We start from the raw sequence: 15,639 nt of genomic DNA on the forward strand, positions 1-15,639 counted from the left end.
TGACACCCGCACGCGCTCCGTGACGTCATATCCGGCTCCTTTGGCTCCACCTCCAGCCTGACCGAGCTCGCGTCCTCGATGCTTGCTGCGCGTGCGCGGGCGTGTAGCGTTCAACTCGCCGCTAATACGAGGATTAAAATCAGTCCTTGTCATTTCTTTGAAGATGTGTACATCTCCAGTGTCTTGTGAGCCCAAGAAGGAATTAGGTCTGCATTAGGCTAGCTTATGAAAGCTGGCAAACTCTACTATCACTCCCCCTTAAAGTGGCAGAGGCACAAAAGTCAACTTCCATAGCTAGGGGAACAGTTCAGAGCCTCAGCCCACACCCTGGTGGCCAGAGGGGCTAAAGAGAGTTTACTAGAAAAATGAACTGGGCTCATGCCCTTATAGACTCTATCACCACACAACAGGATAGCTGTGTGGCGCTCTCCTTGGAGCCCTAGCAGCCTTCTGCAAGCACTCTTGAGAAACTGTTTTGTAAATATCTCTCCACCACCCACCCACCCCTGCGCTACAGTGCTTAACAGAAAAAATTTATTTTACAGTAAATGTACTTATTGATTATGTGACTAAATTGGCTTTCTGTGTCCACTCCACCTCCTAGCTTATCCCTAGAGCTAGATGTGGAGTAATATTTTGTACTTTTCACCATTTCTCTGATTGCAGGGCATGCTGTTTTTATTCTTTAGGAGAGGTATTGTAATACGATAGAAAAGCCTATACGGCCCAGCCGAAGCAGCTCAGTGGTTGTGTGTGGACCCGTGAACCAAGAGGTCATGGTTCAATTCCGGTCAGGGCACATGCCTAGGTTGTGGGCTCGATCCCCAGCGTGGGGCATGCAGGAGGCAGCTGATCAATGATTCTCTCTCATTGCATCCTCACATGGCCAGAGGGGCAATGGAAATTTCTGGAGCCTCTTTTATAAGGGTATGAATCCCCTTCATGAGGGTTCCATCCTCATGATCTAATCACCTCCCAAAGGCTCCCCCACCTCCTAATTCTAACTCTTGGATGTTAAGTCTCAACATATAAAGTTGAGGGGACACAAACATTCAGGGCAAAGCAAACATCTTGGACTCACTCAACCCTCAGTAATTGTTCATTGAATGGATTTCATTGGGAGAGCTAGAAAATGGTTGGCAAGAGATAAATTCTGCAATGTCCTACATTGAATTACAGTGGATTGGAGAGTGGGAGACAACGGAAGCACTCAGCTAATACGTGTGCTAAAACTAAGAAAAACTATTCATATTCCAGAATGTTTGTCGAAACTCTGAATCAACCAGACACCACTGAGTCCTTCTTTATGAACTTTCGGACCCTTGCCCACAACTAATAAAAACATTAGTAAACTTGTCTTTCTTATGGACTAGGCACCTATCCTAAAACTGCCTCTGCTTCATCTTTTCTTCACCCTACCCCTTTATCTACAGTCAATGTCAATTCTTTCAAAAACAACTTACATCTCTTTCCCCAAAACTCATTGTATAAAAGGGTTCCATCAGCTCCAGAATGGCAGACGTCTATGTCTTTTCCATCTGGCCCTGCTGCTGCTGGTTTAGACTGTATGTCCCAGGACCTGGCCATATGGCTGGCATATGGCTCAATAAACTCTTTCACAGAAGTTTGGGGCGGTGAAGGTTTTTGTTTAACATGGTCCTGAATTCCTTATTCTGCAACTCTGATAGTAATTCTTTTCTGGTCCCCATGTCACATGAATTCTCCCACCTCAGTCATATGTGAGTTATCCTTGCAAACAGAGAAGGAGGCTTTTGTAACAAAGATGAATCAGATGGGAAGTGTGCTCTGATGGAACTATGAGTGTAGTAGGGGAGAAAAGATACATAAATGATCAGAGAACGTAAAAAATGAGCAGTGAAGTTAGAAAGCTGAAGTTTGCAGGGGTAGCAAATATTGGCAGTTGACTTTGACCAGAGACAAATTGGCTGAGCTGGCTCCTCACTGATTTGCAGTGTTAGCTGGTCATGTCGGTTAGGTTTTTTTGTTTTTTTTTTTGTTTTTTTTTTTGCTTTAAATAGTCTACCAGCAGATAAGGCAGTGAGACAACAGTTTATAATGGCTCACCCGGCAGCTAGTTTAGTGCTCCTATGAAAGAGTTTGTCACTGCAGTTGTGTATTGAAACATTGAAATCTATTTCAAAGACCAAATGTTATCCAGTAATATTTGGAAAGGGATCTCTACCTAAAATAATGTTTCTTTGATGTTTTACTATTCCAAAATCTCTAAAAAATAGATTTGACTTAACAGAGTCTAGTTTACTTGCTAGGCTATATGCTTTCTCAGTGTTTTAAAAGACATTACCCGTTGTGATTAAACACTGCACAACCCCCTCACCCCCATCCCCACACACACCCCAGCTTGTTCTTCTCTGTGGAGAATCACCGTTTGATAATGATTTATTAAGTATTCACAAAGCCAAAAGAGTTTATCACTCTCCTTATATGGCACCTTTGTAATCAAACATGCCATGATTGAGGCTACCGATCAGTTCTTATTAGTAAAATATATATTTAAAGCACCTTGACCACTTTTAAAAAAATAGACCAATTACTTTCTGGGAAATTCTATTTGAAAACCCATAAACAACAAATTTTCCCGGAGAAAATAATTTACAATAAAATGTCCATTGTAGTCACCCATGACTATGCAGAGTTGAGGTTATTTATTCTAAACAATACCTGCCTTTGTACTTTACAGCGAACTGCGCAATCCTAACACTAATTACAGCCGGTTACATTTACAGCCCCAAGCTTTTCTGTATCCATACACTCACTCACCTCCTTTCTGTCCATCAAGATTATCTTCTCCCAAAGAACTCTCAATATCTGGCCTCGATAAGGTGCAGGCACACAACAAATTTAAAAAACCAAAAAACAACAACAACAAAAAAAACACGACAAGCAAGTCAACTAAACAAAAACACCTGGCGCAGCTAAACTTTCCATTTCTTTCATCTGAGACACCTCCAAGTGCTTTATTTAAAATAAACTGCCTTTGGGTGCCTTCAGGGGAATATATTTAAACAAACTCCTCTATTTTTGATCAAATTAGTGGATGACATTTAAAAAACAAGCTGTTATATAGGTAACCAAGGTCCAACCTGTTAGGAGACCTCGGGTATTTTTCTATTCTACAAAGCACAGCTTCACACCCCAAAGCATGAGACTGGCCATGTCGGAGACAGTTCCATGGCAACACCTATTCCTCGCCGACCGACCACCCATCCAAAAACCAAGTTTGGGGAAGAGCGAGGCACCAGAATTGGACAAGCTGCCTAAGACCAAGGGCAGCGCTGACCCCTCCTGTGCCGGCCTCCCAACATGCGCTCACACACGTAGGCAGCAGCCGGGAGTAGGCGCGGGGACGGCGCCCGCCCCGAGTCCAGGGGGCGCGGTGCTGCGGGCGGGGGCCCGGCTGCGGTGCTGCGGGCGGGGGCCGGGCTGCGGTGCTGCGGCCCAGCACGTACCGGGGCGGGGCCTGCAGTGCGGGGGGCGGGGCGGGGCGCGGGTAAGTTTCGCCCTGCGGCTCGAGTTTCGCATCCTTAAGTAGTACCAGGGGCACCGGGAACTAGAGGGATGCCAGGTCCCTTCCGCATCCTTGGTATTTTCCTGCCGAGGGTCTGACCATTGCCGCTCTCAGGCACCTGCCTTTCCTCTCCGTCCAGGAATGGAGCCAAGACAAGGGAATAAAGGAAATAAAATAATACAAGGAGATCGGGTGTCTGAGCAGCGTCTTGGGTAAAACCGTCCATGACAGGTAAGAATAAAAATTATGCCCAAACCTCTGAAAGGTGTGAACACAACAAAGCTACAGAAGGCATTCAAATTTGTGGTGAGGTGCAGCGGCTATCTTATAGGTAGACTATTTCGTGTCAATTCTACAGATTGAACTAATTCTCTGTAAAATGCTTTGGGGACGACGGGTTCAGCGCTATTTAAAGGGATGAAATATGAGCAAAGGGGTATGTGATAGACTTTAAAAAAAACACCCTAGTAAAAATTTTTCTTAACATTTTTGTTGGTTCCAGCTAGCAGTATGTTTGCAAAGGTTTTATTTAACCAAACCCAATTGTTAAAAAAAAAAAAAAATTCCATATTCTTTGCAACTTGTTTTTGATGTTGCTACAATGGAAATTTGAACTTTTAGAATTTTTTAGATTCTGTGAAGCCAGTAACTTTAAGTCTATCCTTTTTGTGTTTTAGAGGTTTTAGGGGAAATCAAGATTTGCAATGAAACAAACAACAAAGGGAAAATATGTGCAATAATTGTGAGGTTTTACAAACTTATTAGAAAAGAAGTCAAACAATTCTGGGAGAACCATACCATACATTCCTATAGCAGGTTAGTTTGCTGTTCTTTTCATACATCATCTCATTTACCTGATAATGTTTCCATTACCAGACATTCTGGAGACATAATTCAGACTATTTTTTGAACCTGTAGTTCAAACTAAAGGCCAGCTAAATAGCATTTCAAAATACCACTTTTGTTAATTTCCATTTGTCTTGCCAATCCTCTTAGGACATCCCCTCAAAGTTCTATATGGTTTCATTACCTTCAAGAGACACCTACCATCAGTTCCCTACACCCATTGTTTTTTCCTGTTTGCTATGTAAAGTTAGTGAGGAAAAGGGTATGTTCTGGACTGAGTAGCACTGCAAGGTGGTTAGCACCAGCCGCTATGGAGCTACTACTGATGGCCAGCTCAAATGCTCTGAACCTTAGGCCATCTCTCCAAGACTATTTCCTCATCTACAGAACGAGATGCAGGTACTAATTCATAGGTTCTTTTTTAAGATTATGTGATAACATGCAAAATGCTTAGCACAACATCTAGCATAGAATACTTATGAGATGTTAGCTTCATTTTAATTCCTAATCTTTGTGTCATTTCACCAAGCAGTGCTAGGCTGTCTGGGGAACTATTTCCAGTTCCAAAGTTAATAATGAGGCTTTAGAACACGTGAACAAAGTATACTAAACTCTTTTTTAAAAAAATATTTTGATTGATTTCAGAGAGGAAGGGAGAGGGAGGGATAGAAACATCAATGATGAGAGAGAATCATTGACCAGCTTGCCTCCTGCACGCCCCACACTGGGGATAGAGCCTGCAACCCAGGCATGTGCCCTTGGCCGGAATCGAACCTGGAACCGCTTAGTCCACAGGCTGACGCTCTATCCGTTGAACCAAACTGGCTAGGGCTACACTAAACTCTTTACCATACTTTCTTCAAGTGTGAAAATAATACAATGGTCATTCACTCACAGCAGGACCAGAGAAGGGGAAGTAGGCATGCATAGGGAGAGGACAGGAACATTAAGGGGAGAAGAGCCATTATAGAATTATAGTTGTTAGGGTAGGGTTATACTTCATAGATAAAGATATTTCTTAAAAGTCTGTGATTGTGAGAGAGGGAGCAAGAGAGAGAAAACAATGAATGCTGGGAAGGGAGGGCTGTTTCTGCTATTTCAGCCTCAAGTGCTCCATGGGGTTTGTTTTTGGGATGACCCAGAGGTACGTGTTTCTTCCAGCTCTACTGTCCTTTAAAAGTGGCTTTCTCTTCTAAATCATTGCTCTCACACCTCATTTTCTCAGACCCGGTCATTACATAATCTGACCATTTACTAATATTTGAAAACTATACATCAACTTCTAGTTTTCAACTCAAGATAATTTGCTATCAGAAAAAGAATTTATTTTGACCTGGGAATATTAAACAACTACTTTATTCTGAAATATCACCTCTAGTACAATCTGTAATTAGTTAAATACACAAGAACTTGGATCATAATATTTATAGTGAAGTATACATGTGCCCCAAAATATTGGATTGCATTTTAGTATTGTAAACTTTAATTCCCAAAATTTCATGTAACTGTAATCACATTTTCTTCATTTTTAAGATAAAAACAGCCCCCCAAGATATGTGGCTTAGTTTATTTTGTTCAGGATATTTTGTTCCTATAACCTCAGGCTATAGTATCTAAGATCTGGCATTACCTATATAATTTGTCCATAAAAGTAATTTGCAGTTACTTCTCGGTACAGAGATTCACAATGATTTTTCTGCTTCTTTTAAATATCTTTTTATGCTTTTTAAAAATTGAGAATGTATTACTTTTATAGTCAGAAAAGAAATAATAGCAATTTCATAAATATATATGGAAGAAACACAAAGCTGTTTTTTAAAATTTAAATATACAGTATCATTAAAACAAAGGCAAGGTTGGTTCTGTTTCATATTAGAGTCAGAAGACCTAAGTCTGGCATTTATTACCTTTAGGGCTTAGACCAGTGGTTCTCAACCTTCCTAATGCCGCGACCCTTTAATACAGTTCCTCATGTTGTGGTGACCCCCAATTTCATTGTTACAAATTGAACATAATTAAAGCACAGTGATTAATCACAAAAACAATATGTAATTATATATGTGTTTTCCGATGGTCTTAGGCGACCCCTGTGAAAGGGTCGTTCGACCCCAAAGGGGTCGAGACCCACAGGTTGAGAACCGCTGGCTTAGACAAATCATCATTTGAGGTCTAAATTTCTTGATCTGTAAATGAGATAGATTAGTTTCTTTTAGTTAATTGATTTTAGAGAGAGAGGAATGGAGAGAAATCCATTTGCTGTTCCACTTATTTATGTATTCATTGATTGATTCTTATATGTGTGCTGACCTGGGATTGAACCCACATTCTTGGCGTTTTGGGAAGATGCTCTAAGTTATCCGGCCAAGGGGTAGAAATCTTCAGAGGACATTCTAGCCCTCACAACACTATTTAATCTATTAATAGAGGAATATGCAAATTTGCCCCTTACAGCATCACTTCACCGCAGAATCAGCAGGCTGCGTCCCCACGCTCTGCTCAGGCAGCTGCAGGCCCAGGGTAGGATAGGATAGGACAGGCGCAGGGATGGAAAAGGGAAGTACACCCGGCGAGGGGCGGGGCGCAGGCGGTGTGGAGCAGAGCCCCACCCAGACACGCGAGGAGGGCAGTGGCGGCGTGGGTGGGGAGGAGTCCGGGACGGAGTGGAGGGCGGGTCCGAGGCCTTCAGGGCGGAGGCGCTCCTGCTTTGGGGCAGCAGCAACCGGGCCTTGCGTGCCTCCGCCACCCTTGCTGGGCCCGGCATCCCGGGCAGGGAATGGAAGCAGGACAGCCACGGGGAGGATGGGGGAGGGGGGGGGGTGGTGAACACCTGGCTGGGGCTGAGCCCTGGGCTGGGGGTTAACGCCCCCTTCCCTCTATAAAGGAGTCAGTAGAGAGCAGAGTTAAAGAAGGAAAGGGGATGTGTGAGTGAACTGTAGGAGCTATAATGAAAATCAATTATAATTGTGTACTGGGGCAGATTTTAAAAGGAGTCAGAAAAGAAAGAAGATAAATGATATTGAATAATTAGGCAGGTAGATAGATATTACAACAGTGGAAGTAAGTAGAGAAGGATGTGGAAGAGGGAGGGAAGAAAAGTTTTAAAGGGGAGCCAGTAGAACTTAAAAGGAGAATGGGAAGAAGGAAGAAATGGGGGAGAGACCAAAGCAGGTCTGAGGAAGTGAAGAAAAAAATTAAGGTGGGAAGGAAGGAAAAGGACAGGGAGGGTAAAGATAAAGGAAAGAAGGAATGTGGGGAGGGAGGGTAGGAGAAAGATGGGAAGGATGATGGAACAGAAGTAGGAAGAGGAAAGAAAAGTTTATAAATGATGAGTCAGTAGGAAAAAGTGTTACACAGAGAAAAATTGTGACAGGGAGAAGCCAATAAGGAAGTCAAATACAATTGTGTGTGAAGGGGTTAAGAATAAAAAAAAAAGTTAATAGGGGCGACCAGGCCGGCAGGGGAGGGCACTTAGGGGGATCAAGCAGACAGGCAGAGTGGTTAGGGCAGGCAGGCAGGTGAGCGGTTAGGAGCCAGAGGTCCCAGATTCCAAGGGCTCCCAGATTGGAAAGGGTGCAAGTCAGGCTGAGGGCCCCCCCCACCCCCCACCCCCCCACCCCGTGCACCGGGCCTCTAGTGTTACTATAATGTTTAGGATTCATTTCACCCATCCCATTCATATTAAAATTACTAGCGGCTTGATGCATGAAATTTGTGTAACAGTAGGCCTTCCTTCCCCTGGCTGCCAGGCACTGGCTTCCCTCACAGCCCTGGCTTCATCTGGAAGGTTGTCTGGAAGGACGTCTGGTCTAATTAGCATATTATGCTTTTATTATTATAGACTTTACTTGAAATAACCAATCCATGCCAATGTAATCTTCATAAAATACTTAAATTGTTGGCAATTTTAGGAGTTGGAGATACTGAAATAAAAATTAAGATAAAAGCTGATCAAGGAGGCCTGGTCCACAGAAGATGTTTATTTGAAGTAACAAAACAATACAGTTAGTGTTAGATCCAACCACAAAGAGCAAAAGGAATGAAAATTTTGTACAATGCACATAGAAAAACAAGGTATTTACTGTGACAACTATATATTTCTAAAATAATACCTCTAAAATCACTCAATTATTGAAATCTATATGAAAACAGAAGGATGTTAATCGCGACAAAGTGCATAAAACCAAACATCAAATTTTGAGCAAATTAACATACTAGGCAATTTTGCTAACAAAGCATGATTTTGTTTTTGTTTGTACACAATCTGCTCAAAACATCTTTATACCAACAGGGTGGGCAGAACATTTAGGTTTAATATCAATTACACAATATTAGCATAAATTTCCACAACTACAAATAGGGTATTACCGTTTTTTTTTATTGAGCTGGCAAAGTGACTATACAAACATCAAATTCATTTCTCTGAATTGAGAATTTTATCCAAATAAATGCCACATACCTTCCAGATATATGTATCTTTCTATATCATGTAAATGGCTTTACCCATTTAATAATAAACCATACAAGCATTTAAGAATCATTATATGATTAACAATGTCATGTTCCAGGTTTAACAATTTCATAGGCCAAAAACAAGTTCTTCTTAAAAACTAGTTTTATAAATGCAGTATATATTGCATGAGTAACTGCTGGTATTTTTTAAGAAAATATATTGTGCAATTGAGGCTACCATGTACTGCTGGCAAATCACTATTGTTTATGTAAATGTGAAAAACTGAGTAAAAATTTTTTAAGCTGATCATGATAAAGGTTACGCCTTCTTAAAAGATTAAATTGGCATCTTATTAAAAATAATTCGATAAGGGACAAACTAGGTCCCTAGCCCAAAATAAATAAATAAAAAGGTGCATTTTAAAAATGATGCTACTGCAATGCAATGGTTTAAATACCAAAGAACTGTGAAAATGTGCTGTCTGTGATCTGGCATTAATGTAAATTAAGTAAAGGGATCAAAACTGAACTAACAGAGTTTGTGCAGTATTGTAGCCAGGCTTCTAAAATTAGATATAGAAAATATAAATAGACTGCTTTAGGTAATGAGCCACCAGTGTCCAAAATAAAGGAATGAGATTATGAAAAAGCTCAGTTAATTTGATCCAGCGCTCTGAGTAATTCTTCACCCTGCAGTAGGTTTCTGCTGCCTTGTATAGGAGCATTAACTTCACAATCATAACTGGTCAGCTGTGGTAATCCACTCTCATCCATTGATTGCCCGAGGAGTCTACATGCTAAGTCTGGAAAACAAAAAGATATCTAAGTATTCATTCATCTAGTCAATGGCTATTATTAAACACCCACTATGCACTAAGTATTGGGAAAATAAGGCAAATAAACTCTTTCTGGAAGGGTTTTTAGTCTATGGTGTAAAACTAAACCATCGCTATGTAAACAAGTAAGTGCAATCAAGTGTTACTGGTGCTATGTCAGAAATGTTCACAGGATACATGGAAGGAAAAGGAGTGCTAAATCAATTTAGAAAAAGGCATAAACATTTACAAGATTTAGCTTCTATTCAATATTAATAATACATAGATATATCAAAGATAATTACTAAAAAAATAAAGTTCCATCTTGAAATAGCGGTTACAGACATTAGGTAAAATGCTACCTTAGTTTTTAATCTTGCTAAGGAATGAAAACCACTTTCACTTAGAACAAAGCTCTTAAATAAAAAGCCATATAATTCTATTGATATTCAGGACAAAAAGAATAAACTAACCAGAGGGTATTAAAATAATAGTCTTTTGCTCCATTCCATTCTGTTCATTAGATTTGCATCCTTTTACACGTTTCCAAGAAAGTGATGTGGTAGTTGCACGATCATCTGGCTGCTGTAATAATGTTCCCTAAAAAGAGGAAAGTTATTTCAATTTTACTACGTTCAGTTTTTAAAAAAATCAAAAACTTTGATATCAATGAAAGTTTAATAACATGGAGAAGGCAGGCTTCTTAAATCAAATACTGCCCCAAATTGTTTTTAATTCTTTCTCTTACCACTACTAAATGATCAAGACATTTTATTTGCCACACATTATGGCTAACAACTTCTCTATAAATTCTTTCCAGTTAATCTTAAAATATCGGTATGGGTTACAAGAACACTGACTTAACAAAACTTGTGTTTTGGGAATAAGAAGGGGAAATTAACTTAAAGGGAAGAGAACAAGACTGGTAGTGATGTTGGGTGGAATAAGGGGAGAACATCACATTTTACTCAAAATACATCTGTATTATCTGAAATTTTTACACTGAGAATGTATTCATTGTCTTTGTTTTTAAGAAAGTGTGTATAAAGTGAAAAAAACGACCAATGTTTAATTCTAAAAATACAACTTTAGTATTTAGAAGAAACAAGGAATTATCTATATACTAGAGGCCCGCTGCACGAAATTCATGCACCGGGTGTCCCCTCTGCCCAGCCTGCACCCTCTCCATTCCGGGACCCCTCAGGGGATGTCCGACTGCCGGTTTAGGCCCGATCCCAGGAAGGGCAATCAGACATCCCTCTCACAATCCAGGACCGCTGGCTCCTAACCGCTTACCTGCTTGCCTGCCTGATCACCCCTAACTGACCCCGCTGCCAGCCTGATCATCCCTAGCTGCCTCTGCCTGCCAGCCTTGATCACCCCTAACTGCCCCCCCTGCCGGCCTGGTCACCCTCAACTGCCCCCCGCCCCCTCCGGCCTGGTCGCCCCTAACTCCCCCCCACTCTCCCGCTGGCCTGGTCGCCCCACGCAGCCTGCTGTTCAGTCGTTGCATGAGGGTGTCTCAACCAATTTGCATATCCCTCTATTATTACTATAGATGTAACTTATAAAGAGAACATTAGCTAGACTAGAAAAGGCAAACACATACTCTTACACTTACAATTCCTACTGCTTGAAAAAGTGAACCATCATGTTCTATTTTTCGTTTTCTTTGAGCATTCTGCAAAGCTAGTATCTTTGGATTTAGTTCTTCCTCAGGAACAGTAGTTCTGAAAGAAAAAAATTTAGATAAAAATGTGGTTGTTTTATTATTTCTTAGAACTATCCAAGTAGCTTTTTTCAACAAAATATATTTATATTAGAGGCCTGGTGCACAAATTTGTGCACAGATGGGGTCCCTTGGCTTGGCTGACAATTGGGGCCGATTGGGGTCAATAGGTGCCAGCTGGCTGGGGGAAGGGACCATGGGAGGTTGGCTATGGGAGCATATTGACCACCAGGGGGCAGACGCTCAACCCTGAAGCTCAATTTTCAGAACAAAATATCCTAAAATTCGCATTTTTCTATTAATAGAAGTGAACTAGATTGATATCTTTATAAGTCAAAAACTTAAATATTGGCCTTTCATTCCATCTACTATAATTCAGATAATCTTGGGACTACTGTGATAAAAAATTAATTTCACACTTGCATAGCATTTTCAGTTCATAAGACATTTCATGTTCATTAGTTCATTTTAATTTCACTCCAATCCCAAAGATAGTAACATATATATATATAATACCCATTTTATAAATGAGAAACCTGAGGCCCATTAGGTAAATATCTCAAAGTCCCACTGCTAATTAGTTGTGGATATGGAAGTACATTCTAGATCTCTTTAGATCCATGCCCTCCCAGTGACCTTCCTACTAAGTCAATTTGCCTCCAGTATTGATATGTTATCAAACCTGCATCTAAAATTAATATTAAATAGTGAAGAACTACTTGGTGGGTCAAATACATCAATTTTATAATAGCTACTTTGTCTTCTCAAGAATTCCCCATCAATACATTAATCATAAATGGCTCCTTGCTCTGTTTCACATATAGTTGAGAATGTATATGGACAGGTAACACACTGAGTGGCCAGATTATTATGACTGGCCAGGTTATTATGATCACCCCATCAGAACAATGAAGTGAATTAGTTATGCAAATAACAATAACAATAAAACCTTAAGAGTATTTTCTTAGGAAGTTTTCAATATTCAGTATTTTTGGAAGTGTCAATGAAGTACTGATGGGGTGGTCATAATAATCTGGCCCATCATAATAATCTGGCCACTCAATGTATATTACTCTAACTCAGTGGTTCTCAACCTTCCCAATGCCGCGACCTTTTAATACAGTTCATGTTGTGGTGACCCCCAACCACAAAATTACTTTCGTTGCTACTTCATAACTGTAATTTTGCTACTGTTATGAATCGTAATGTAAATATCTGATATGCTTTATGTGTTTTCCGATGGTTGCGACCCACAGGTTGAGAACTGCTGCCTAACTCCTTCCTACATGCAGTTTTGTAAAATGTCCAATATACAGACAGGCAGGTTTTAAAATTCTTACATAACTATATTATCTTTATGATGTATAATTCAGTGTATAGTGTAAATATCACCTCAGTAGTACTTTTAAAAAAATGATTTTCGATAGAGGAAGGGAGGGAGGGGGAGGGAGAGAGAACGGGAAATATCCATGTGAGAGAAAAATATCGTCACCTTTTGGTGTATTGAACAATGCTCCAACCAACTGAGCCACACCGGCAAGGGCAGTAGCAGTACTTTTAATGGTTATCTTTAATCTTTGCTATAAAGCTGTCTGACTTAGTATAGCACTTTGATTTTGCAAATAACTACCTAGAGAAATAGTAATGAAAAAGCCCCTATAGTTCATAAAATTCATCTCGTAAGGTATTTAGTGCACACTATAGTGGAACTAATGTAAAAAAAAATTGCTAACGTGATTTGATACTAAGACTTTGGTTTTGACAACTATATAGTTGTTCAGAAAACTGAATATTCATAGTCTCCTGTAGCTACTAGTAAACTGTAAAAAGGTCATTGTCATCACCATTATATTACTACTAGAGGCCCGGTGCATGAAAATTCATGCACTGGGGGGGGGGGGGTGGTGTCCCTCAGCCCAGCCTGCCCCCTCTCACAACCAGGAACCCTCAGGGGATGTCCTACTGATGGCTTAGGCCTGCTCCCCGCCTAAGCCGTAGTCTGGCCTCCCTCTGCAGGAGGTGACCGGGTGGATCAGGGGAAGGTGCCGCCCCCATTACCCTGCTGCTTCTGCCGGCCACCACAGCTTTGTCTGGAAGGACTTTTGGCTATCCGGTCTAATTAGCATATTATGCTTTTATTATTATAGAGGATATTCATTCATCTGTCCACACAATAACCATTCATTGTATAGCTACTACACAATAGGGACTGAATTAAGTATTAATACCACTAAAATGTCAACAAAGACACTGTCATTGCCCTAAAGCAGTGGTCACCAACCAGTGGTCTGCGGACCCACAAGGTTGGCGACCACTGCCCTAGTAGAACTCGGAGTTTAAAGTCAGTTGGTAACATAGTAATTTATAAAGTAATGTAAAATGCTCCTTTTTATATCTAAAGCTCCAAGATCTTTTCTTATGTCTAGGAAAAGGCCTCTCCCAGCACTCTAGATCAAAGAAAGCATTGATTCAAGGCAGAAGCAATATGCCATGAGCCCTGGCTATGGCAGTGCCTTTTCCCATTGCTACTGATATCTGGATCAGTCTAGGCACAGTAGAAAAAGAATCATTTTTCTCCTACACACACTGCCCCACTGACTAGCTAAAACTTATTTCCTGTAACTAGAGCTTTAAATTTAAAACATGTTAAATCCCATTATAAGTTATATACATAAAGTATAACTTATAATGTGTTTGGTGTCCAGATATTTGCTTAAATTTACTCCATAGAAGCAATGTCATAAAATCAGGCTTAGATTCCTGCTGTAGCTCTTAAAACCCTATTTAACCTATAAAATATAATGTTCTACAAATAAGTAATGAAAAATATGCCCAGTTGGTGTGGCTTAGTGGTTGAGCATTGACCTATGAACTAGGAGATCACGGTTCGATTCCTGGTCAGGGCACATGCCCAGTTGCAGGCTCAGTCCCTAGTGTGGGTGTGCAGGAGGCAGCCAATCAATGATTCTCATCGATATTTCTTGCTCTCTCCCTTCATCTCTGAAATCAGTGAAAATGCATTTTTTTAAAATAAAAGCAATTATAACATAACTATACATAAAATTTAAAAAGAAGTCTTATAAATATCTATACTGAATACTGAGGACTGAAGACATTCAGGCTCACTGTGGAATTGGAAATACCCTGAAGTAGGAAGGACTTTTTTTCAGGTAAGCTAAAAAAATGCTCCATGGAACAGAAGCAGTGAGAATAAACTAGCCTGATTTAACCAACCATAAAAAACCAAGCCAGCCCTAGTTGGTTTGGCTCAGTGGATAGAGTGTTGGACTATGGACTGGTAGCTCCTGGGTTCTATTACGGTCAAGGGCATATGTTCAGGATGTGGGCTTGATCCCCAGTAGGGGGCGTGCAGGAGGTAGCTGATCAATGATACTCTCTCATCATTGATATTTCTATTTCTCTCTCCCACTCCCTCTCTGAAATCAATATATATATATATGTATACACACACACACACACACACACAGCCAGTTTTTGTACATTTACAGAACTTACTGGCTGGATTTTATTTTTAGAGGTATTAGAAGACCCTACATTTAGATAGGTGATATTACTATTTTAGAGAAAATAAACACATAAGCTAATTTAGAAATAGTTCCTAGAGTGCTTGTTCTAAGTTCAAAATTTGTATATCAATTTTATGTACTTTAAAGCATATTACATCAGAAAGTTTGCTACATTTAGAAATAATTTACCATCATACACATTTTCCAAAAAATAAAAGAACTATAACTTTAATGTTACACATAAATACCTTTGACTCAAAGTGATAGATAACACGTTAGGGCTTCTTGGATGAGATTTTTCTGTCTGTTCTATAACTCCTTTTCCTGCTCTGTTTGGTGAGGCTGTCCGACTTCGATTATCACTATATGGTGATGTTGTGGTACTAGAAGTTTCTTTAGGTACGTGGGTAGGAGATGGAGATGCAATCAATATTTTAATGTCTTCCATACCATCTTTTGTGAGTGTTTTTAATTCATCAGTGGTGGCAGTGGTAGTGGTGGTGGTAACAGGTGGTTCTTCCATTTGAGTCAGCTGGAATACTGTAACTGTGCTCGCACTTTGAGGGCTTGTAGAACTGCTTTCCAATGGTGACAACTGATCAAAGGAACGTAACTGGAAGTCATCATCCATTGGGATATAAGGAGCTAACATCTCCAAGTCTAAATCAGTGTCCTATAAAACAACAAACGTATGAGTTTTTACAATGGCCGCATCTTACAAAAGAA

At 40.3% G+C, this 15,639-nt stretch overlaps 1 protein-coding gene and 1 long non-coding RNA gene across 3 annotated transcripts in view; one reads left to right on the forward strand and one right to left on the reverse strand.

Annotated features, from left to right (window-relative positions):
• The first annotated feature begins 3,579 nt into the window (after positions 1–3,579).
• LOC132233467 (uncharacterized) overlaps positions 3,580–15,639 on the forward strand; it is a 30,444-nt gene continuing 18,384 nt past the window's right edge. Inside the window, exon 1 of the long non-coding RNA XR_009452638.1 lies at positions 3,580–3,778. This is a non-coding gene — a long non-coding RNA (uncharacterized LOC132233467). The remainder of the gene's footprint in view (positions 3,779–15,639) is intronic.
• The window catches only part of HIF1A (hypoxia inducible factor 1 subunit alpha), a 52,978-nt gene continuing 45,689 nt past the window's right edge, over positions 8,351–15,639 (reverse strand). For both annotated transcript variants that reach the window (XM_059694189.1, XM_059694178.1), the window contains 4 exons: positions 15,162–15,586; positions 11,279–11,387; positions 10,131–10,257; positions 8,351–9,645 (listed from right to left, as the gene is read on the reverse strand). In XM_059694189.1, coding sequence (XP_059550172.1) covers positions 9,494–9,645; positions 10,131–10,257; positions 11,279–11,387; positions 15,162–15,586 — 813 coding nt within the window. In that variant the 3' untranslated portion in view covers positions 8,351–9,493. The remainder of the gene's footprint in view (positions 9,646–10,130; positions 10,258–11,278; positions 11,388–15,161; positions 15,587–15,639) is intronic.

Source organism: Myotis daubentonii, chromosome 1, assembly GCF_963259705.1.
Source record: "Myotis daubentonii chromosome 1, mMyoDau2.1, whole genome shotgun sequence".
NCBI lineage: Eukaryota > Metazoa > Chordata > Mammalia > Chiroptera > Vespertilionidae > Myotis > Myotis daubentonii.